This window comes from Melitaea cinxia, chromosome 3 (genome assembly GCF_905220565.1).
Source record: "Melitaea cinxia chromosome 3, ilMelCinx1.1, whole genome shotgun sequence".
Lineage (NCBI taxonomy): Eukaryota > Metazoa > Arthropoda > Insecta > Lepidoptera > Nymphalidae > Melitaea > Melitaea cinxia.
Genome location: NC_059396.1, coordinates 12885129 through 12912237, shown reverse-complemented (window position 1 = coordinate 12912237; position 27109 = coordinate 12885129). Strand labels below are relative to the sequence as shown.

Genomic DNA, 27109 nt, shown 5'->3' with positions numbered 1-27109 from the left:
ATAAATTAACTAAACATATTTTATATTTACAGGCCGTCAGAACCCCCAGCGGTGCCTCCACACCGTGATACTACAAACAGTCTTAAAACGAGATCAATGGAGACAAGTTACAACAAAAATAGAAAAAATAGTAATTTCAAGAGTGGCTCTACGGACAGGCGTACGCTACCTACCGGTAAATTATCTGCTTTTTAATTTCTATTTCCAAATAATTATTCAAATCCTTTATTGATCTAAGTACAGCATAGCTGCTTAGGACTCTTTTTAAAGCAGTTTTTATTATACTTGAAAAATAAATAATACCATTATTATGTGAATTTGAGCTACCTACTACATACACTCTTAAAAATTTAAATTAAAAAATTTTTTAATCCCAATAGGTATGATAAATAATTTTTATATTAAAAATGATGCTGATACTTCCTTGATTAGACGATCTATGATTGGTTAAGGAACTAAAAAAGGAAGATTTTGCATTTTTAATGTTTCCGTGCCAAGTACTTCAATTGTTCGCTTTAATTATATACACTAATTTTATAAAGCTGAAGAGATTGTTTGTTGCTTTAAGCGCGCTAATCTCGGGAAGCGCTGGTTAGGATTGAAAAATTATTTTTATGTTGTATAGTATAATCCATTTACTGAGGAAGGCTATAGGCTATATAACATCACGCTACGACCAACAGGAGCTAAGCCTTTTTAAGAAATGTTACGAAATCGTGAATAATATTCTTTTTTGAGAGCTTCCGTTGTGTACGCTGCGTAAACGGTTATATATATATATATATATATATATATATATATACACAAGAACTATGTATTAAAACTTAAATTAATTAATAGAGATAACAGAAAGAGTGTCAAATTGCATATGTGCATAAGATTATTATTTTTTTATAAATATACGTGGATATACATGAAATAAATCCAATTGAAACTATTCAATCACTATCTTCAGACACGGGAGCGAGCGGAGCAAGACGACGAACGCTGCAACGTCAGAACCGCGAAAGCAACGTACGCGGCCAACTACAGACGTCCGCGAGCCTGCCCGAGACGCCGGTGTTCGCGCGCGGCTGCGACGTTCCGCGGACACCGCCCCGGAACTCCACGGGCACGCCGAGGAGCAACGTCAACTCTATGCAAACAATAGGTTCGACACTAATATTTTTTTTATGATAAACTTCTTTACACATGCTTGACTTGAGGAGTAAGCTGGTGAATGTGTGACGAGAGCGTTACGAAAAGTGTGGTCGAGCGAGTCGAATGGAAGTTGGGAGGGAAATATAAGTTAGTGAAGATAGAAAGAGAGATTTACGTTTCGTATATTGCTGTAGGAGCCAAAGAAGTTTTACTTTAATCATTTCAAGCACACTCTTTTTTTTTGTATAATAATGTAATGTAAACAAGTATACGGTCTGCTTACTGTAGCCCACGAACATCTACAACAACAAGAGCATTGCAAGCGCTTTGCCTATCCTCTCCCGGGACTGTGGCTACCTTACTATCGCTGGAATCTCCTGTAAGATTGAGCTCCAGTTGGGCTGCAAATGCCAAATGTTGAGAAATTTATTTCCTGCTAATCCTCACCTCGAGACCTCGATATTTAAATATATCTTGCATTTAAATTTACAGACTAGTCACATAAAAGTTTTGTATAGCGTCAAAAATTTCGTTTATTTAATCTCTTTATTACAAAAAACAAAATGAGTTACTGCGATTTCATACAACGTCAAAAAAAAACATCTTGCGAGAAGACGGCAAAGAACGATAATTTTAGGTTTTAATTTCTAGGGTAGTAGTTGTTCAAGCAAAAAGTGCGGAGCTAAAAGAAAATACAAATATGACAGAGTTTCTATAGTAATTCGTTAAAAATTGCAATATGTTAATACTAAAATATGCATTTAGTATAGCTAGATATTTACGAAGGAGTGACGAAATCGAGGTTTTATTAACTTCAGTTGTTAGTTAATGGTAAAAAAACTATATATAAGTTCATTAATTCTCTTTTTTAACCAACTTCAAAAAGTATTGGGTACATTTTGACTGCATTTTTTTTATGTGTAAAACTTTTCTTTGGGTGGAGCGATTTTTATGATTCTTTTTTCAATCAATAGTTGGTGCTAGTGATGTGGTTCTTTTTAAATGTGATCGAGATCTGACGAGTACTTTTCTAGCTACACACCTACTTCATTATGCTTTTTACTAAACCATTTTTAGTCTAATTACGTTGGATAGTTCCTCATAACTTTTTATTACCCAGTAAAAAGTGAGTAATAATTTTTAAATCAAAAGCTAGTGCTTGTCCTTTCATCATCATCATATATATTAATACGCTAAGGTTAAGATGTTTGCCTCCTTTTTTTAGAAAAAACCTCACAATCACCCCACATAAATTATATATCATTTTATAGATAATTGCTTGCTCTACCGGCTTTAATTAATTATTAGAATTATATATATATACAGCCGTGGATTGTACCTGTTGCGCTGGCGGTTGCGGGTTCGATCCCCGCACATGACAAACATTTGTATTGGTGTTTGCCGTGGTCTGGGTGTTTGTGCAGTCCTTGTGGGTCTCCCCACCGTGCCTCGGAGAGCACGTTAAGTCGTCGGTCCCGGTTTTTATCATGTACACCTGATAGCGATCGTTACTCATAGTAGGGAATATATCCGCCAACCCGCATTAGAGCAGCGTAGTGGATTAAGCTCTGATCCTTCTCCTACATGGGAAAAGAGGCCTATGTCCAGTAATGGGATATTACAGACTGAAGCGTATATATAGATATACATTGAGACAATATAGCAATGCTTCCATCTGACGGCTTTAATTTTGAAACAACGTCAACATGATAGACGGTCGGTAATTTTTTTTTCAATTTGAAATCAACTTACGTATACTTAGGTACCTATTTAATGCGAATTGTTCGCACGGGTATAGTTAGTTTTATTTAAATTTGATTGAGATCTGACATTTTGAGCTATCTCTAATAATGCGTATATACTTGACTATTTTTTCATTCACACAGTATTGCTTATCTGTGGCGTTTAACTGCTTCAATAAAGATGAATGAGTTGATTTTTAAAAGCAATTTTTCTCTATAAATTACCCTAACCTAACCCTACCTAACCCAAACGTGAATTCATCAGTTATCATCACTTCAGCCTAATATAATCTACTGCTAGACATAGGCCTCCAAGAAAAGTTCGCGCTAAAAATGGCGTGAACCGATGTGTTTTGCCCATAGTCACTACGCAGGCGGGTTTAAAAAAGAGTGAATTAACTTTACAATAAATTTTAAAATAACGAACAGTTTGTATACTAAAACAATTTTTTTTTTTAAACAGGAAGTAGCGCAACTTTGGGAGGTTATGGACGAGGATCTGTGATGGGCACGTCAGGAGTTTGTACTGGCGCTGACTTGCTTCGTTTAGGCGGACCCCCGCGAGGCTGGTACCCTCGTCAGAGACATAGGTAATTATCAAAAAAAAAAACTTATAACAATAATAATTAAGGTGTTGATGTAGAGGTCACATCACTTACTGTTGGTTTGGTGGTCACTTATTCGATTCCTGATCATGATAAACATTTTCGTAAGCCATACTGATGTGTATCGTGATCTAGTCGTTTGTGTTGAGTGCGTTTCTGGAAGACCGACGCAGGAGTAAATCCTACTAAGAGTCGCTGAAAATGAGGCGTTTTTTTTTCTTTAAATATACATATATTATATTTAAAATATACTTAAAGAAATGTACATACAAAAAATCCAAGATTACCATAGACAGAATAACATAAAATAGAAAAATAATAAACACAGTATAAAACACACGAATAAACATATATGAATATATATAAATCGACTAGGGATAGCAAATCATGACAGAAATAATTTTCTCAAAGAATTTTCTACAAAATATTACACAAAACATTCTTGATTTGAATGGTCCAGAATCCAGCTTTAACAATATTTATAAAAATATAAAACAATTTGTTTTCGAAACTATAAATATACTAAATTTGCATCCAACCCCGGCTTTGCACAGGTATTTAACAAAAATTCAAATAATTTCTTTCCCTAATTTTTTTTCAATATAATAGGTATAGCCTATGTCACCCGCGGACAGTGTAGGTAACAAACAGTAAAATAATTTTTCTAATCATTTTTGTAGTTTCGGAGCCTATTTCAATACAAACAAACAAACAATCAAACGTTTCCTCTTTATAATAGTATAGATAACAGTATTATCTGTTTAAATTAATCTAATTATTTAAGTAGCATAAGTAATTATGCAAATTATGTACATTTATAAATTAAAGGCGCTTTGTCATTGAAAGGATGTGTATATGCGTTACACGAAGTACACGCATCGAATACGCATCAAGCATTGCAAACAATGTCTCCTTACTGAATTATCATTTTATCAACATCCGGCGCTCTATACTCACTGTTCTATGTAAATAATTAGAGAACAATCTCAAGTCCTACTCATTGATACGTGCCATAAATCAAATTCTACTTTTAATATCAGTATTATTAACAGCTTTTCTCTTTTATAAAAAAAATCCACTTAGTTTTATAATGTCATTGTTTTCACTAAATTTATCCATAAATTTTAATAACTTTGGCAAACTTAATATCTAATTGTTCAAAATGGATTTTTTTATCAACTTCTGTTACAAAAACTAACGTAATAGAATTAAAACTACAATGTTAAAACGTGTATAATTAATTATAATATATAAACAAAGTAAACATAGCACTGGCAGTGGCGCTGGCGGTCGCAGATTCGATCCCTGCTCACGACAGACATTTGTATTGGCCAGACCTTTAGACGTTTGTCGTGATCTGAACGTTTGTACTTGCGCTGGCACCATTAAAAATTATTAAACCAAAAGAGTCAAAGACAGCTCACTCTTTATTTTCTTAAAAACTCTTTTTAAAACAAAACTTCATTCTTTTTTTTTTCTTATTCTTTACGATTCATATAACCAGACATATACTATATATACTATACACTATAGTTCACTAGATTATACACTACAATTTAAGCAAGATTTTTATTGTTACAGACCAGCTTCAACTGAGCATCTGGATAGAATAACAACTTCGTCAAAAATGGCGGTGGATCACCCTGTAACATGGGATAATTCAGGTGCAAGGAAACCTCTCACTCTGCCTCCGAATTTAACGCCCAAATTCTTTCAAAAGTCACCTAGAGAAGCACTACGCAGAGTTACAAGTCTATTAATACGAAAAGGTAAATATTTTATTAATATTAAAAAATATTTTTAAATAAACTAGAAGAAAATTAACTTCCCAAACATCGTGACCACATTTCTGGTATTTAAAAACAACAATTACTAGTTCGACTCTCGCTCAAATTGTATTATTTATACAAGTTCTAAGATTACCTATTTGTACAAATATTTTTTTACCTAATTGGTCCTTATGGCTTTGTTATGTTACTTTGTTTGTTTCTTTGTGATTGTTATTTAAGCTTGGAAGTTAGCCACCAATGCGCAGTGAAACAGTAGGTATTTTAAAGTAAGCTCCACACTGTTATAGAAAAAAACGCTTTTGACAAACAGCAGTAAGACATTTGTTATTCACATACTTAATTTAAATGCCTTTTAGTTCAGACACTAATTAACTTCTTTGTTTAATTGGAAATGTAGACTAGTTAAAGGTCATATTGAAGAAAGTTGTGCTTAATAAGGGCCCTAAATTTAGGCGTTCTAAGCCTAGGGGCGATCAGCTAGGAAACACACTTAGAACGAACGTCTATTCTCAACTCTAACGAGGGCTCTCCATTTTTTTATGTATGGGTCTCAGTTATCGGTTCACCCACAATACTCACCTTTGACCCTGTAAAGGTAGCTAGGATCAACAGCAATACGCATATTTTAAAAAATCAAAAGGTCTTCTTTACGTCTAAAGTATTAATAATATGATGAGATTTGCAAAATCCAGCAACATGTAGTTGAGGACATTAAAGAATTAAGCATTATTTCTTTTTTAATCTTCTATGAAAAAACTAGAACAATATTTCATCATTTCTAATGTATTTTATTTAACTTTTATGTAACAGGTCAATCAGGTAATTATTGTTTAGCAAAAGACCAATGACGTTGTTTGCTATATTATTATTTATTAAAAATTTGCTATCTCACATTGCACTGATATATTCATCCTTAAGGAAAATATTCATTTATAATAATATTTTTAAATTAATCTTAAATAGTTTAGCAGTAGAACGTACCAATGCCGTACAAAATCTCATTACTGAAAGTCTGAAACATTATTATTCTACGAGTATATAATTACTTCGGTATAACTAATAAATTGCTTAAATAAAGCTAATATACCTGAAAAATTTCATTAACTGGTGCATTCACTTTTCAATCTTAAAAAATAAATGAGAATATGCTACTTATGCTACTAATACCTAAGAACTAGTCTCAGCTTAGATATACCTACACACACGTTTCATAACATGTGAGTTTAATGTCTAGTGTGTGTTTTGTATGTTTAGTTATTTTTAAACCTTTCCTCTTTTTAACCGACTTCAAAAAAGGAGGAGGCTACTTAATTCGACCGTATACATTTAAATTTCATCGAGATCTGATTACAACTTTTGGCGTAATCTTTGATAATGCGTATTTAATCGACAATTTTTTTGTCTACCTACGTTGTATTACTTGTCGATATAATTGAAGTCGGTTTTTCTTCGTTTGCCTGCAAACACAGTTATAGTTGTTACTAGTTCCAGATATATATAAATGAAATATTATGTATGTATATATATATATATATATATATATATATACTAGCTGTGCCCGCGGCTTCGCCCGCGTTTAAATCAGTGAGTCACAAAGTTTTTCCGGCGAACTTCCAGTGAAACTCAAAATCTCATCAAAATCGGCTTAGTCGTTCCGTAAACCTTCCTCTTGAAGCCCTCTCTCCATTGACAAAACCGCATGAAAAGCCGTTCAGTAAATTTTGAGGGAATTGATCACATACACTTTTGTTGCCCCGAGACTACGTTCGCGTGGTTATGAAGATATGCATTACTATCAAGATGTTTAAGCAAATTATTTTTTTATTTCAGTCACTTGAAATGCTTATCACGCTGAGTAATTTTTTAAAAGGCTCAATTTAGTATAATTTATTAGTTATTTTTATAAAACCTCTCTATACACCACATTTTTAGTTTTATTTTCAGGCTGCAGTATAAATAACCTAGCAGGCGAACTTATAGCTGCTGTATATGTTTCATACAAACTATCAACCCCAATCAAACGCCCTTAGTAGTGAAATATCAAAAAATCCGTTCTTAGCGGACGTTTACTAACTATAATCTACCTCCCTGCTAAATTTCATCTTTGTCCATCCTGGATGGATGGACCATCCAGCGGTTTTTGAGTTCTCGTGATGAGTGAGTCAGTGACCTTTCTCTTTTACATATATAGATTACGATGCATTACTTGGACTCCTTTTCACCATCTATAGAGCATACATTTTAAATTTCAAGTCTCTTACTTCAAAAACATAGGACTTTCATACAAACTTCCAACCCCCGTTTTACCCCTTAAGGGTTCGTGTTTCGTAAAATCCGTTCTTAGCGGATGTCTACGCCCTATATGAAGCTTATTTGCTAAATTTCAAGTTCGTAGCTGTTACAGTTTAGGAGATTTCGTGATGAGTGAGTCAACCTACCATCCCCCGTTTTAACCCCAAAAGGGAGTTGATTTCTAAAGATACATTATTTGGACACCTTTTCACCATCTATAGAGCATACATTTTAAATTTCAAGTCTCTTATTTCTAAAACATAGGACTTTCATACAAACTTCCAACCCCCATTTTACCCCCTTAGGGGTCGAGTTTCGTAAAATCCGTTCTTAGCGGATGTCTACGTCCTATAAGGAGCCTACCTGCCAAATTTCAAGTTTGTAGGTGTTATAGTTTCGGAGATTTCGTGATGAGTGACCTTTCGCTTTTATATATATTATAGATATTATAGATTATAGATATAGATTATAGATATATATACTGCTGTATATATACTGCTATATTCTTTACTACTGTAACCACACAGCTAATTATTTTAATATTTATTTAAAATAATATTTACTAAATATTATTTTTACTTTTAAAATCATTAAATAATTTTAGCTATTACATTATCACAATTAAAATTATCAACCTATTTATCACAAATGCGTCACAAATAACAAATACATCATCAATTTTTAATCGTATCACATCACTACGAGGTTGCAAAATCAATCGATGGTGGAAACTTTTTACGTAAAGATCTGAACATCGTAATCGTACTGAGTATGTAAAGTATGGGTTTTGCATTGATGTTACGTTATAAAATGTAGACATCTAACGCCCACCAAATCTTGCTTTTATTTTAATTAAATTTGAATTTAATACAAACATATTTATATGTATTAAAGATTTAAAGTTAATCTAAAATCATTGTCACTAATTTATTTTTACTTTAAATATTTTAATATTTAAAACCAGGATTAAAGTAGTTGTTAATGAAGTTTAGTTCATCTTGTTGACAAGAGGTGGCGTTACTCTTCTGTAAACTTGCGATTCTGTATTCTACTGTTCATTGTATAAATTAGAAAATTTAAATATAACTTGATTTATTTCATAAATAATTTATATTTGTATAATAATAAATTTCCGATATTTTATCTTTTTAGGGATCCATAATTAAAAACAGAAACAAATATAATTTCGTCACGAACAAACGAGCCACTTTACAGTTTTCAATAGGTATAGGTAGTTTTTTTATCTCGAAGGCCTTTGACAGGGTTTGGCACGCGGGCCTTATAAGCAAGCTTCCTTCATATGGTATTCCACCTAGCCTTTGCACTTGGATTTCTGACTTCCTGAGCGAACGTTCAATACAAGTTGTCCTTGACGGGTACTCGTCGGACCAAAAGGCTATTGACGCCGGTGTTCCTCAGGGATCAGTCTTGTCCGCTACCCTCTTCCTGCTGCATATTAACGATCTGCTCGTCCCCGGTACCTTTGGGTATGCTGACGACAGCACAGTGACGGACAGATACTTTTCGAGTGCAAGCGCTAGTAAGGATGTTATCCAGTCTTGTCGAGAGGATATGGTCAGTCGCTTGAACGTCGCCCTCCAGGCAGTCTCCGAATGGGGCGATACCAATCTAGTCACGTTCAACACTACAAAAACACAGGCGTGTGTGTTCTCCTCTAAACGGAGCCCTTTACACCTGGCTCCGACTTTCCGGGATGTTTCTGTGGAAATTACCGACTCCCTACAGCTCCTCGGTGTGGAGCTATCGTCCAATCTGAACTTTGGGCAACACATCGAGTCCAAAGCAAAAACTGCAGCAAAAAAACTAGGTATTCTCTCTAAGGTCAGGCGTTACTTCACTCCGGAACAGCTGCTTCAACTATATCAAGCACAAGTTCGGTCTTGTATGGAGTATTGCTGCCATCTTTGGGATGGATCCGCCAAATACCAACTGGTAACTTTGGACTCGGTGGAAAAACGAGCTAAGAGACTCATAGGTGACCCTACTCTGACAGACACCAAGTTGCAGAGTCTCGATCATCGGCGTAGGGTAGCTCGTCTGTCGGTGTTCTACAGAATATATTTCGGTGAGCGTGCGAAGGAATTGATCGATCTAATTCCCCCAACAACTTTCCGTCATCGGGACACTAGGCGCAGTCGATCGTTCCATCCTTATGTCATCGATATGCCACCTACGCGCACAAAACGCTTTGGCACTACTTTCCTGATGCGCACAGCTAAGGAATGGAACTCGTTGTGTTTCGCGAACGATACAATCTGGGTGCCTTCAAGGCCAGAGTGAATAGGCTGTTATTAGGCAAGCATGCTCCACCTTCGACCGCATCGTCACTCAACATTAGGTGAGATTGTGGTCAAATGCCTGCCTATTTGACATTAAAAAAAAATAGGGTTTCACAAATTGATGACCCGGAATGGGTGCACCTTAAAGTATTGCTCTGCCAATTATATTAATAATAATATTTAATCTGTATTACTTTGAATTTGTTATTATTAATACATTATGTACCTATACAGTTAATAATAACTTTGAGAATTATACAAACGAAATAGTGTTAAATGTGCATATCTATAATATAAATAAAAATGAATTGCCGAAAAGTCTGTCTGCGCATAACTTTAGAACGACGGCATCAAATTGGATTATTATTTTTCCGGGGCTGCTAGTCTAACATAAAATTTTATCAATAATAATAGCGAATTAGAAATTACAAATTACACTTGAACAAGGTAATTAAAATCAACAGTTAATTTCTCCTAAAAATAGTACGGAGGCAGTATTTGTGAACACGTCGAAACCTTACCGTTTTTGACTAGAACTGGCAAGCATGACTTTAATCTCAATTATTCAGTTTTAATTTAATTGAAATGTTAATAGTAATTTTAATAACTGTAAAATAATTTCATGAGAAGTGTCCGTGAAGTTTATTTAATTTGTTCCGCAACATAAAATGAATAAATTTTCAGCCTTGAAGGACATTAAAATATTCTATTAGGACTCGTGGACTGAAATAGGTAATGTTATTGTTCCAAACGAAATAATAAACCTACGCGTTCGTCCCGCACAACAATAATACAATAAGGCGCTAACAATTGGTTGGGGGACCTCAAATGTTAGGCAGCACAATAGCATACAGCATACAATAGCGACTGGGTTACCTGTGGCATCAATATGTGCATAATAGTAAACGTGCAGTGATTCAACCGTCAGTTGCTCACCCTGCCTGCCTGTCGACTACTCGTGACTCACCACGTGGCGTACGGGACGTTGACAGTACAGGCACACTGGACACGCACTGGTTAAGGATATTACGTTTATATCACCATTGAATCGATAACTATTGTACCTTTTTAGACACGCTTTAAATTACCATATTATAAACATCATTCGATATAAAATTTTTGTAGTGTATATCGTGAACTAAAGTAAAACGTATAGAGAGCGTATGGTAACAAACCGGTCGCTGCCAAAGATGGCAACCGGTCAGGCTTTGACGCCGACAGTCGGCTGCGCTGGCGCCCTACATATGAACACTTACAGTACAATTCTACTCCTCTCATAGAAATGCTCATTACTCAGACGTAGGTATATTTTTTTTAATTTGAATGATGTGCAACTTTCTCTGTGAAGTTCCAACCGAAAACTTTCATCGAGATGTTTCTTGCAAATTCTTTGGATTCAAGCCAGCGCTCAATTTTTTGTAGTTTGTCTCAGTAGTTTTTAATATTATGCGATTACATTAGGTAGGTTAATTTATTTGAATGCTTTGGTCTTAAGCAATGACTTGTTTAATTTTTTTTTTAATATATAGGTTTAAAATGATATAATAATCCATAGAAACTTCTCGCGTTAACAGTGAATTCATCAATTACTCACATATATATGTATCTCTTTTTAATATATGTATTTAGTAAATATTATATAATACGATATACTCCGAAACATTTCAGCTGCTTTGTCCAAAAGATAACAAAACTGATACAAGCTTCATATCAAAATGATAGCATCCCATGAAATTCCCCACTTTGAGTTATCTATAGCAAACCGACAAATTCAGTCGCTTAAAATGTAATATGCTGTCCATAGCTATCAAAGGAAGTAATACAACATGTAAATAGTCTACACATTAAAACGGAAATGCAATTCAACAAATACCATTCTATTTTTCTATTTATGTAGTTAACAACACCATTATTGCTAAAAGAACAAAACTTACTTTAAGGATTTTTATGACATAGGTAAATTTATCTAAAAAAGTAGGACAAAAGAAAACTAAATAACTATACAAAATGAATAAAATCTCAAATCCAGCTGCAATATTTAAAAAAATTAAATGGTGTCCACTTTACTCATTATTCTGGTGCTAGTCCCTTCTGCGCATTGTTGGCGGCTCACGACGCGCATGCAAATGGCGACACATCCGTCTTCAACCAAATCTATGACTATATCCGGTCGTTGGGACGGTCTAACGTTAAAACTTCTCATATTACAATATTCGGTCGCAATGCAATTATAATGTTACATAATTTGAAGCGTTGCATTCATTTTAAGTTCTTATACGACGAGTATTCATTATGTCGTGGGAAAGAATTCATTAATAATTAATCATTTATAATAGTAGTATGTGCTCCTAAAACCGGCCCTTTGTACCATCAATCAAATAATCAGAACTTATACGCATTCGTAACTATTACATAAGAAATTGATCAGCGGTATAGTTCATACCCATCCTCGTATATATGTAGTGCTTCTGTAAGTGCGAGGTTTACAAGCGAACAACGTAAAAGCTTTTATGGGCATGACTGTCATCAACTATCAGGACCATATGGTGCAATACTGTCGCGTAAAAAAGTCCTTTGCTTTTTTAGGCTTAGGAGTACCATACTTAGCACATGGTGTAGCAATAAAATAGCTTAACCATAATAAGTTACCGTGTAAGCAAATTACGATAGAATGTCATGTTCTTCACATAACACTTTTTTGTATTTGCTGAACATGTGTTCTAATATATTACAACTTGTTTATGCTACGTTCTAACCTTTCTTGAAGTTATTAGTTAAAAGAAAAAAGAGCCATAAAACTGCACAGTCATATTAAATTTTTCATTACCATTAGCACAATATAAATTATATTACAATGCGTATATACACACTCATTAAAAATGATCTTACATTAAATTATAAAACCTTTTAGTAAAAGGCACACAGTTATTTTTTATTTATTAGTCTACTAAGCAAAAAGCTTTTTTAATTATATATGAAAATGTTGTTTTTTTTTTGTATTTTCTTTTTATTTATACTGCTTTTTATTTATACTGCTTTTTATTTTGCTCACCAAATTAATATATAGAAGAGATAGTTTAAGATACTTTTCACGTTCTATTTTTATTTGAACAAGTCCTTTTTTTGTACACACAAACTTACGTATTGTTATTTGTAGCTGCGTTAAGGATTAATCCTTGCAAGTATAAAAAGTTACTAATATTTTGTGCGTGACGTTACCGCGTTTAACCTTAGAATATCCTTTCGTATCAAGCTCGAGTACGGCCTCGTAGTAATTCTATATGGTTAAGAACCACGCTCAAAAGAATGATTGCTCTTTTGTCACAGACATAATTACTATGTCGAATTACTTTGAATTATTAGCAAATGTCTGTTGATAAAGTAAAAAAGAAAAAAATGCATTATCATATTTTATTGTCATTATTACATTTGGCATGTTTATACATACATGGTTAACAGAACTATTTTGTGTGCTTGTCTCTCATGAATCATGTAACAGAGGCACATTTACATTTATACTTGACGAGTTCAAATTACTGTTATTATATTAACGAATGCAGCCTTGATTCAAACACAAAAAAAAAATATCAAAAGATTTCGTTCGAAATATTACTTAAGCCTTTCTGTCTTGTCTGTTAAAGAAGGTCGTCACCCACATTAAGCTTTATACTACACCTGTGTACATAACGAAAATGTAACGACGTCTCAAAACAACTTCATGCTTAGCCACCTCGTGCCTTTAATGCATTTAGTATAAAACGTTTGTTTAAAAAATTAAACTATAAGACTAAACAGAAACAAATATAAACTAGTAATACAAATAAAGAGAAAAACAAACAACTTATTGCATCTAATAAGACTCACTACATTCACAAATGGTTATTTAACAAATACATTACGAATACCATTTTGTATTCGTGTTTTCAAACTTATTTGAAACTTATTCTCATAATCGTTATCACGCGCTAATGGTGTCAGTGTTTAAAATACTTCACATTGCCTTGTAATCATATATTACCCCATTACGACAAATAATACAACTTTGATAAAATGTAATTAGTATGGACAACCAGAGCGTTCGTTTTCCTGTTGTCTGGGGAAGCGGTTATTCGAACGCGTTCAATACGTCTCCTGTTAACGGATATTTAATTTTGAATCCGCGATCATGTGATGACGTATCAAAGATATAAATAGCAGAATAAAATTTAAACGATAATGTGATATATCTCAACATCTGTTACATTTTCGGTTCAAAATCTGATGTAGGTACATGTGTTAGTTAGACCATGTGTTAGTATGGCGCGCCTCGACAGTTAGTTGCGATTTGAGGCCGCACAAGTCAACGCCACTGCCAAGGTCGGCCTGTCCGTCTCCGTCAAATATAAGAGGTTGATGCAGTCGAACCTTAACAAGTGTTAATCCTTATCTTTAAATGTGACGTGAGGTGATATCGCTGGTACTTCAGTATTTACAGATTATTACCGTAAAAAAGAGTACTAAATATTTTTAAAACATTTTAAATTTTAAGGAATATTTCCACTGACATCAACCCAAAAAAACTTAATTTTTCGATATTTATATACCTACTTAGTAATTGTAATCTTTAGACTTTTTTATTTTTCATTGATAAACGATATTATCTAGAGCTTATCATACACCAGCGCGCTCAGAATGTTGTTATCATTTAAATATTAATCGTGTATTTTTTTTTTTCGCAAAACATATTGATTTCGAATAAATATATATTGTTGGTGAAAGTCGATCTGTGTAAATTTGCGAGCTCACTGGGTTGAACGATCGCTGGAACCGGTCAGACAGGCGGCCGCGGCATAAAGGATCCTAAGGGGAATGTGCCTCCGTCGGGTGACTCCCTCCCTCTATCTGTGGCCAGATATTTCCGCCTCGGACTGATATGGAACTAGTTTGAAATCGCTGCCTACAGGACAATATGGAATTTGTATTGACACGCTAGAATGTGTGCTTATCCTTTTAGATACCGAAGGTAATCGATACCTTATATATAATTCTCGATACCACATCTATCTCTTTTACTCTTGCACCGAAAGTGCCGACACGACAAATCAAAGACACATAGTTATAATTGTGTTTGCTCGCAAACGAAAAAAACCGAGTTCAATTTACAACGACGAGCAGTACAACGTAAGACGTAGTCGAAGAAATGATCAATTAAATACGCATTATTAGTTATAACCGAAGTATTACTTGTCAAAACCCGATCAAATTTAAATAGCATTACACGACAAGTATCAGCTTTCGATTAAAAAAAAGAATCATCAAAATCGGTATACCTACTCAATAAAATTTTAGAAAGTTTATAAAAATACTGTCGATTTGAGAAACTGCTCTTTTTTGAGTCGGTTAAAAATCATACCAGGGGGAGAGAGTGCAATGAATGAGGTCAGCATTTTCTTGGTTAATAATAGTTCCGATTTACTAGAAAAAAATGAACTCTCGTATCTATATGGAAGTTTATAGGTGATCCTTGAGATCCGTCCTTTGTTGATGTTTACACAATAGGATGACAATTTAGATTTTTTTATACAGTTGTATACGTCGGCGAACAAGCGTACGGCTCACCTGATGGTAAGCGATGACCGTAGCTTATAGACGCCTGCAACACCAGAAGCATCGTAAAATCATTGCTGACAACTTCCACTACCTCCAATCCCTCCACCCCCTTACTCACCACAGGTACACAACTATAGTAAAGTTAAAAAAAATAAAATAACACAATATGAGTAACAGTTTCAGGGCATGTGTGAAGTTTTGTTTTTATTAATGCATCACTTCGTCAAACCTAAATAGAAGTCAAAATGAAACTATAGCGTACTATTTAAAATACATAACTATGCTGATTCTTAAATATTTTTGGTTTTCCTGTTCATCACTGAAAACATCCTATGATCCCTGAAGTCTCTTCTAGGGTTAAGCACACCCGATATATTATACATAGATATTTGACTTCAGCCTATCGCAGTCCACTGCTGGACATAGGCCTCCACAAGTTTGCGCCTAAAATGGCGTGAACTCATGTGTGTTGCCTATAGTCACCACGCTGGGCAGCCGGGTTGGTGACCGTAGGGCTGGCTTTATCGCACCGAAGACGCTGCTGCCCGTGTTCGGCCTGTGTATTTCAAAGCCAGCAGTTGGATGGTTATCCCATCGGTCGGCTTTATAAGTTCCATGGTGGTAGTGGAACTGTGTTATCCTTTAGTCGCCTCTTATGGCACCCACGGGAAGAGAAGGGGTGGCTATGTTCTTTACTGCTGTAACCAAAAGTACTTGTTAGATCGCAATTAAATTTAAATGGGACCGCATGACACGCACCACCTAAAATCATTGGAATCGGTCCACCTAGTCAAAAGTTCGGAGGTAACCAATGCAATGCTTGAAGACAAAAGTCTTCGAGCAATGCGTCCTGTCTATGTTAACATACGGAGCCGAGACGTGGACACTGACGAAGGGACTGGTCCACAAGTTTAAAGTCACTCAACGTGCTATGGGACGAGCTATGCTTGAGGTTTCTCTCAAAGATAGGATTAAAAAGGAGACTATCCGCCAGAGAGCACGGAATGAGCAAGTTGAAGTGGCAGTGGGCTGGTCACCTTTGTCGCAGGACCGATGACCGTTGGAGCAGACGTGTCCCGGAGTAGAGACCTCGAACCTTCTCCTTTTTGTAAGTCGGTTAAGAAATATAAATTACTTCACCTCCGTAACTGTCATATGACATGAAGTAAAATGTAACATTAATCACTCTTATCAGGTGATATCCACCAGTATTATTAATTTATGGTATTCACACTTTTACGTTGAAATATCCACACCTTTTTCTTAAAATGAATACCTATTTAAGGTTTATCTAATTATTTATTAATATTTTATTTCTTATAATTTTCTTAATAAAGCGAAATCAAATAAACTCATTGTGAAGTTAGTAAACGTAATAAATTGTGTAAAATGTACGTATTTATTTAAGTATGATGATGTCTCATGTAAGTTTTATTAAATTATATTTTAATATTCTTACAAATATAGAACTATCAAAACGTCAAATGCCTTGTTTCACTGCTTGTGATAATTATATATCAAAATAATTATGTAACTGCTTACTCGTTCATCTTCGTTATTTAACTTACCTACATCGAGAATTGGGAACCAAAATATGGAAAAAATAAAGCAATTACAAATTATGTTACCGTGAAAAATATACGTATATACAATATTGTTATAGAATTTGGTTATTTTTGAATTGTGACAGATACAGACAAAAAATATGTTGAGGTATTAACGAAGTGAGGTCTATCAAACTTTTGTTTGGTGCATTAGTTTTAGACTTACTAATGAAGGTTAGTTATTATCAATGAAACGTGAGAATAAACACGTTCCAAGACTATAGTTACAAAATATGTTGCAGCTGTTAATAATAACATGATACCCTTTATTGTTAGGAAACAATGGAAAGGAGAAGGAAAGTTCTCGAAGCAAGGAGGCAACGTCGCCGGCGGCTCGATCTGCAAACGGTCAGTATAACATTATATCGCAGAACTTATCAACTTACGTTGCTATAGCAATAACGGTGGAAAGGCGATGAATGAGTGGGATAATGATCGCGCTTTTCATTGGTAAACGTGGGGTTTGTGCGCGGGTGTGCGAGGCGTGGGGTGCGACGCCGCGCACATGGTGTCCCAGGGGCTTCGGCGACCAGCGCGCAGCCGCGACCGCCACCCTGTCGGTGTTCCCCGGCACGCGCCATTGCCCCGCTCCCCTCACCCCATCGACACCCCTCTCTGCAGGGGTGACTACTTCAGAGGACATCGCAATCTATTCCTATTTTTTTGAAAATGGGAATTCTCTCTCGATATTCAGATGTCTATACAACATCGCTGTCATTACTAGGATATTTCGAAACGATGTCGATTTATTAACGCCTAATTTACCATTATGTCTAATATTTGGTTTAACGTCCATCATAACATTACCGAATGATAAACATTGGTTTTGTGTGAGTACCCTAGAAGCAATATTATAACTAACGATATACCTACCCGAACCATTGTAGTCGAAGTGTCTTAGAAAAGATAAGTAAATACATAGCTATAGCTTGTATGGCAGTATATCCTTAAGGCATCAAATGTAAGTTATTGTTCATTTATATTTTCAAATTGATTGACATATTTTTGGCAGACTTTATTCTACATGATTTCGTTGTATGTAGAGAAGATGGCCCTGTGAATGAGATGCGTAAATCGATACCAGACGTCGACCAGGCCGCGAATTCAGACCGTACGCTACTGATCGTATGTTTTAAGTCAAGTGGCACTAAATAATGTAAGGAATTCTGTTACTTTTATATCAAGTAACCCACAATGGAGCATATATCGAATTATCTTTAAAGCTTCTCCATCATAAAAGAATGCTTTTACTGAGCAACGTCATGTACATATACAATATATGGTTACATTACAATACAGAAGGGTTATAGTATGGTTACCTATTATTTTACAGAAAGGTACATAATTATATCAAACTGAACGTTAACATGAAACTAATTTTGCTTTTAAGTAGTGATTAGGTTTTGGTTACCACTGTTTCGAAATATTTAATTCCCTTATTTATAAATATAACAAACGGGATGTAGACAAAGCATCCTAACAACAGTCGATATGATAATAAAGTTTTAAGCGCAACGTCAGCTAGTCTTTAGACATGACATTTCAATGGAACGAATGTTTACGATAATGGAGCATCCGCCTTTAAAAATTAGTGGGTGTTGTATCTGCACAAAACAATTTAAATGCTATTAATTTATTTTTGTATCACAACCAAATGCTTATGATATTTTCTCTGATATTTTCTCTAACGGAATACCCGATGACATTTTTCCCGATCATTTTTTTGAATGAGCAACATCTCGTGATTAATATTTGGGTATATGCAAAATTCAATAAAAACACGATGTTGCTTTCCAATAAATATTTTATGCAGAAAAACGAATCTTAACCTCTCATCCTCTCTCTCTCTAACCTCTATACTAACTTGACATACACTTAGAACTTTATGGTATGATTTCTATACATTAAACTTTTTATTTTATTTTATACAGTTAGTTTGGCAAACAAGCTCACCTATCGTAGCTTATAGACGCCTACAACACCAAAAACATCGCAAGCTTGACAAGACCCTACTCCCAATCCCACCAGGATTTCTGGTCATCTTAGTCACCACAGAAACACAACGCTACTTCGAAGCAATAATATTTAGCTGTGGTCTTCTGTTAGGTCGAAGCACTGCCCCAGTCGGGCTGCTCTAGATTTTGAACAGGATATTTGCCTGTTTGCTGTGCCTTACCTCCGTTAAAATTATATCAAGTAGTTTCCCATCGCGTCAAGTTTTAATACTAGACTTTTTTATAATTACTAGACTTTTTTCCTAGAGCTGAACTTGTATAGTTCTCATATTAGTATTCCTATTAATCTTTTTTTTTACTCATTACAGAAAATTTTGTTCAGCCAATAATTCTATTAAAAAGCACTTTCTCAAAACGTTCTACTTTAGTCATACCGTACCCTTAACTCAATATTTATCTGATAGGTTTTATTAAATGTATGATAAATAAAGTTGATTATCAGGACCGATAAAATATTGGTTGATGAAAAGTATCGGAGTAAGTATAGTTTTTATAACAAGTCCAAACATAATATGAATGTATCTCTTGATATTTTATAACAGTTGCTTTCGAAAAAAAAGTATGTTTAACATCCGCACATGTTATATGTTTTGTGATAAACATAAATATAAAAAAATTTAAACCAGCACTTGTCGCCGGATGCAATCCCAGAACCCTAGGAGCAGCAAGCAGGACAAAGTAACGCTAGTCAAGATAGTACCAACCTCATTTATAAAGTAAATAACACTTATAATTAAGACAATATTAGGTACTATTGAAAAATCATTTAGACGAAACGGTGGGAACCAGTTTAGGCAACAAAATAAATATTACAAAATATACAAGTGTAAAAAATCACGAGGATTAAAGTCAGTTTGAATAAATATGTATACGATGATGTCATAACAAACACTTTTACGTTGGTATACTCAGCCCGTTAATTGGTGAGAGTCTTCCATTACCATTATGAGACAGTGTCTTGGTATTCGTTAATTGTTGTCCTGTCTCCATTCCATTATCAGCCTGTCCGATATCATTGCCACCTCATTCTATTTTTACTTTTAACGTTCCCTTATCATATATACCTTTTATATTGTCATAAATGTGTAATCAGAAATAAGTTAGTTATACCGAGAACAGTTGTCTTTACAATGAGGAAAAATATAAAATTCAATAAATTTTGGAAGTAACAAAGCAATCGATTTAAATATTTATATTTTACCGTATCTATTTATAAATAATAATTATTTAATTACTGAGTATTACAACATATTGGGTTACTTATAATTTTGTTATTATGCCAAGTACCTGTTAGTTTATCTTTTGTTTATTTACAACTAGGTCGACAAACAAAAGTACGGCTTACCTGATAGTAAAAGATTACCGTAGTTTATAGACTCTTACTTCACAGGCCGAAGACGGGCAGCAGCGTCTTCGGTGCGACAAAGCCAGCACTGCGGTCACCAACCCGCCTGCCCAGCGTGGTGACTATGGGCAAAACACATGAGTTCACGCTATTTTTGGCGTAAACTTATGGAGGCCTATGTCCAGCAGTGGACTGTGATAGGCTGTAATGATGATGATGATGATGATAGACTCTTACTCCCAATCCCTCCAGGAGTTCTGGTATCTTTACCCACTACAGGAACACAATACTGCTTGAAAGCGGTATTATTTAGCTGTGATCTTCTGTAAGGTCGAGGTATTGCCCCAGTCGGGCTGCTCCAGATTTCGAGCAGGACATTTCTAGCTATGTTAATAAGCATCAATTCCTAATTAATCAATTAATTTATCTATTAGGTATAACAATTTAATTAGGCTATTATCGTATTAATATTAACTATTAGTCAGTAGCTGACGTGATTATGTCAAAAAAATAAAAAATAAAGCTATAATTGATGAAATAAGTTTTAATAAAATTAAAAGATTCGTTATTACTGTAACAATACCTGAATCCTAGTGTTAACATATTCCGTTTAATTAACACTAGCACTAACCGGATTGAGGTCAATAGCCTAGTGCTTTCAATTCTCACATGAAAGACTGCTAAATCACGCTACATCAAATAAGAATCTTCTTTAATATTGCACGTTGAATAAACACAGAATAATTTGAAAATCATTTTAGTTTACGTATATTAAAATATTGTATTAAGTTCATATTAAATCAATTAATTTAGCAAAATTTAGTTGCCGGTATAACCCGATACCTTCTTAATTTTTTCATTTATTTTTGGCATACATATATATATAGCTAAATATTTGGCGAACTTCCAATCAATATTTCATGGAATACTAAGATAGTAAACACGTGGGTATACAGTTGCTGACCGTTTCATTCATCAACGCCTAAAAACAGCGTCCAATATTGATTTAGAGATGTGATAGATAATTATTTTGGTGACTAAAACGCGTAAAATAAGTAGATAAGACTAAAAAAATTAAGAAGACGGGAACGATTTTATTTTCTACTAAACTAATATCTTTTTCTAAAACTATTCATAAAATTTATTTGTGAAGAATTTTTCTTGTATTATTATATGTTCGGGTTACCTAATAAAAAAGGCTGATCTTATTTTTTCTTTTATGGTTATAGTAGTTAGTATATTTCTTTTAAATCTGTTGTTGGCTTTTGTTTGTCTTTATTGCATGGCTTATAGTGAAGCGGATGAGGTTGTGCTCTAAAAGTCTAAACTCGCCTTACAACAATCAAACGATTTCTGGAACTAAATTGTCTCTATTTATTTTTTATCGCACTTGTAGAAACATATTTACATATTATATTGACATTACCTTTTATTTCCATCCTTTTAGTTTGTATTTTCCTTTTTCGTTACAAAATCAGAGAACCTTTTTTAACCTTGATTGAAATCAGATTAAAATTTCGTTTCAATCGTGAAGTGAATGTACTAGTGAATGTATGAAGTAATCGTAAGTGTAATGTATGTACCTAGTTCTAAAACTATCGTATTAAAATTTTGTAATTTGTTTCAAGATAATTTTTAACTATAATAATATACGTGAATTGTAAATATTGTAATTTGTTACGTTAAGTCATTTAAGTACAAAGGCGAGTTTAAGCACACATGTAATTCAAAGCCACCATAATGCTATGATATAAAAAAGGTGCACATACAGTTTTCTAAGCAAGTATAATAATAAAAATAAAATCAATTCTCTATTCGTTAAGTTAATATAATGAATATAATGAGTATCATAATGATTAGTGTACAAGTAATACATAAACTAAAATATTGGTAAGGGTAAGTGACTGGCATGTAGTGGCGATACCGTCTCTATCTACTTTATATAGAGTTCGTTGAACTGTACCGTTTGTCTACAATTAATAATTCATTTTGCAATAGCGAATGTTCCGGTGAATCTCGCAAACATTTGGCTTGGTTAATTTAATGTATTAATTATTTTTTTTGTGTTATATGTATGTATTTTATAAGATATGTATATTTATATAAAACTAGCTGCGCCCCGCTGTTCAATCTGCGTTGATTTGAGGAAAAAGTTATTTTGTAATCACAGACAGACACTTTCATTTTATTTTTATGTAGATGTAATTTTAATGTTAAAATGTTCACATATATTTACGACGACCTCATTGAATCATCTCCCTCAACAATACACCGTAATTGTATGATAGTACGTGTCTTTCGTGTTAAACGTTACATATAATCGAAGGTCCCTTCCTTACTAGGAGAAGGTCAGTTCCGCTTAGCGTCCTCATTAGTTAACGAAAGTGAGTCACTGTTCTATGGCACAAATACCATATATTTTTTTATCTATCGACATTACTTTGTTGTTTGTCTTAATGAGAAATATAACTAATGAATAATGAAAATTTAGTTTTATAAAAGGGTTTTTAGATAAGATTTTTTGTAGGTATAAGCTGTAGTTACAGCCTTTTTTTCTACCTAATAGATTTGATATTTCTGGTGATGTCTTAAAACTTGCTCTAATCTGTGATTATGAAATGTTAGTTATTTTAGGCAAAATAGACGGATTCGCTTCAGCCTGTAATATCCCACTACTGGGCATAGGCCTCTTTCTCCATGTAGGAGAAGGATCAGAGCTTAATCCACCACGCTGCTCCAATGCGGGTTGGCGGATATATTCCCTACTATGAGTAACGATCGCTATCAGGTGTACATGATAACAACCGGGACCGACGGCTTAACGTGCTCTCCGAGGCACGGTGGGGAGACCCACAAGGACTGCACAAACACCCAGACCACAGCAAACACCTGTATGGCAAATACAAATGTTTGTCATGTGCAGGGATCGTACCCGCAACCGCCAGCGCAACAAGCACAATCCATAGCTGTGACCGTTGCGCCAACACGGCGTCAAATAGACGGATTAATACCAACCTAATCTGGTTTCTTTCTGTTGCGTTTAATCTATTTTCTCTGACAAAAGTACCTTGGATCCATTAACACGACTTTTCGATCCGACCATGGGTCAATCAAGACCACTGGAAATACAATCATGGATCATAGTGCCATATCATTAAATATTATCACGGAGTAATTATGATCCATTAAATTAGCTGATTTGTATATTGATATCGTCCTAGGTGACACTATCCGTTACTACTCTTTGTACACTTCCCTAGCGCTATCAATATGCTGTGTCCTATGTGCTCAAAGGTTGTCTGGAAGAGATTGCTCTACTAGCGATTGTAAAATGTTATTGTTTTGATTGTTGTTGTGTACAATAAAGAGTATTATTATTATTTTTAGCTGGTTATTCAAATTATCTGAAGCAATCATTCTGATGCCTATGATCGACTACTGAATACTGGTCGAACAATATGACACAATAACAGACCTGCAGCGCTGTCTTTCAAAAATAGCTACGCTCTAGAAGTGTTTTCTTAAAAGAATCTCAGTTATTTTTATTTTAAAGCTATATGGCGTAAATTATATAGCATAAATTATGCTTAAAGTAACCTTTTTGTAGAAAATGAATGTAAATTAGTATTATCAGTGTTGTTCTACGAGTATGTCATTTTATAATCACAAGTTAAAAGACATCTGAAAAAGTATTTATACTTGTGCCGTGTCATTAGACGGTATTAATGACTTTCAATTATTATATATTCTTTATTGCACTTTAAAATCATAATTATACATCATGTTTATAAAACAATAATATTTATTATTAGTCAAAACGAACCTACGAGACGATAGGCGCCATTGTATAAATAGTTATGTACAATAATAAAATTGTGTTTGCTCGCAAACGAAAAAAACCGACTTCAATTAAATCGACAACTAATACGTAAGCAGACGAAAAAATAGTCAACTAAATACGCATTATCAGAGATTACTCAAAAAGCACTCAGCAGATCTCGATTAAATTCAAAAGGGATTATATGTCAAGAACCAGCTTTCGAATAAAAAAAGAATTATCGAAATCAATCAATTACTATGTTTTGAGGTATAATACAACGTAGATCGACGAAAAAGTAGTCAAGTATATCCGCATTATTAGCGATAACTCAAAAAATACTTGTAAGTACTTGTGAGATCTCAATTAAATTTAAATGGAAGCACATGACACCCACCACCTTTCGATTAATAAAGAATCATCGAAATGGGTCCACCTAGTCAAAAGTTCTGAGGTAACATACATAAAAAATATAGTCGCATTGAGAACCTCCTTTTTTTTTTTTTTTTTTTTTATGTCACTAGGTCGGCAAACAAGCGTACGGCTCACCTGATGGTAAGCGATTACCGTAGCTTATAGACGCCTGCAACACCAGAAGCATCGCAAGCGCGTTACCGACCCAATCCCCAATCCCCCCAGGAGCTCTGGTCACCTTACTCACCAACAGGAACACAATACTGCATGAAAACCGTATTATTTTGCTGTGATCTTCTGTAAGGTCGAGGTACTACCCCAGTCGGGCTGCTCCATATTTTGAGCAGGAAATTCCTGCTGTGCCCTACCTCAGTTAAACCTTTTTTTGAATTCGGTTAACAATTATCCTACTTTCACTTTCACTACCACTTTTTAACATTAAATCCTAATAAATAGATTAGATAGATCTTATTTATTTGATTTTTTTATTTTTTTATCTTTGAGTTTGACGAACTTTAATCCTCCTTTAATTTGTACTAAAAAGATTAATAGGTACATAGTAAACATAATTTAAATAATTTCATTAATAGTAATTTAATATTAAAATATAAATTAAAATAAACAAAAAAGGAATGATTAACCATACCTACTCAAGTCGTATATTCGTATATCGTTATATTCCTGTTAGTAAGGTGACCAGAGCTCCTGGGGGAAATAGAGCTATCTCTATTTCCCCCCAGGACTCCATAGTCGGCGTACGCTTGTTTGCCGACCTAGTTATATATTTAAAAATAAATAAACTAAAACTGTCTTGTGGCTACAGGCGCGTTAAATTTCGGACGTGAACACTCAGGGTTACCTAATTTCTGCTCAACGTACGCTACGCCTTGTTGCTTCGTATCCTTCCATAATCGAAATGAATATTAAAATATTATCAAAATTAATTTACAAATTCTAAGTTACAAATAATTTCATCTGGTACAAACTCATTTCTTACAAATATACTTATTTAAAAAAATTCTATCAATAATCAATTATGCATTTCTGTTAATTTTTAAATATATAAATAAAGAAAATGATAATAACCGTTATAATATAAATAAAATAAAAGAAATAAATAAAGCCTGTATTCACTGACCATTTTGCTTTTAACCGACTCCAAAAAAGGGGGAGGTTCTCAATTCAATTGTATTTTTTTTTCTTTTTTTATGATTCTGAGGTAACACTTGACTGGGTAGACCGATTTTGGTGATTTTTTTTTAATCGAAAGGTGGTGCGTGTCATATGGTCCTATTTAAATTTAATTGAGGTCTAACAAGTACTTTTCAAGTTATATCTAATAATGCGTATTCGCTTGACTATTTTTTATCCATCCCTTTGGTAGATCGTCATCCCATCTTTTTTATTTGAGGCTTTGCCTCTTTCCATTTCTAGGGAAAAAAATCATAATATTATTGGTCCATTTTTCTAGTTTGTCCTCATAATATGTCCGGTCCAGTTCAATTTTAGTTTTTTATTTTTTTTTTCCTAACATAAATTCATTTTTGTTTTGTTTCTAATTTTAGCGACGGTCCGCCGGTCTCGTGACCTTGTAAACATATCTGAAAAATTACTACAAATATTATAGATTGTACCTATCTTTACTTCCGAAATGTCTTTTAATTATAAATATTGTTTTATTGTATTTTATTGTAGACGTGAGACATTTGTTAGTTTTTATAGTTGTTAATATCTGCTTTATCTCTCCTTTTTTTTATGTAAAAGAATTATGGTCAACTTTGACTTTTAACTGTGATAATAATCAGCATTGAATATGTATAATAATTTAGACAAAAAATTAATTAGTAAGCAATCGGCCGTTTAATTTATTTATACAACCAGAACCAGAGCCAAGAGATAAAAATATAACTGTACGTTATTTTAACGACATAAACACAGCGATCGATAAGAGGTCAAGCATGCAATGACCGTGACAGGCTCCTTATTATTAATTATTTATTAAAGGAAAATATAACATGACAGTTCATATGAAATAAACCGTTTATTTCGGTTCTACAATTCATGTTTAATGATAAAACTTTGTATTGTATTTGTTATACGTATTTGGTCCTAAAACTCTACCACTGACCCATGGAGCTGTAAACAACATGCATTGAAATCAGTGAGTTTAATTTTGCGCTAATAACTTAATAAAATTCTTCGTAGGGTACGAACGAAATTGCTTATTCTTAATCGATTATGAAAAAAGGAGAAGAATCTCAATTAAACTGTTTCTTTTTATTGTATCATAACTTTTTATCGGTTTCGATTATTCAAAATTTAATCGAAAACTGATACTTGACATATATGGTCTCGATTAAATTTGATCGAGATCTGACTAGTACTTATTGATTATCCCAAAAATACGTATTTAATTAACTTTTTTACCGGCTATCTATAGGTACGTCGTATTTATT

The 27109-nt window shown here is 34.0% G+C and overlaps 1 protein-coding gene across 1 annotated transcript in view; it reads left to right on the top strand.

The window, feature by feature from the left end:
* LOC123667688 overlaps positions 1 to 27109 on the top strand; it is a 44164-nt gene that overhangs the window by 10956 nt on the left and 6099 nt on the right. Inside the window, exons 7-11 of the mRNA XM_045601532.1 lie at positions 33 to 175; positions 956 to 1150; positions 3346 to 3472; positions 5069 to 5256; positions 17339 to 17410. Coding sequence (XP_045457488.1) covers positions 33 to 175; positions 956 to 1150; positions 3346 to 3472; positions 5069 to 5256; positions 17339 to 17410 — 725 coding nt within the window. The remainder of the gene's footprint in view (positions 1 to 32; positions 176 to 955; positions 1151 to 3345; positions 3473 to 5068; positions 5257 to 17338; positions 17411 to 27109) is intronic.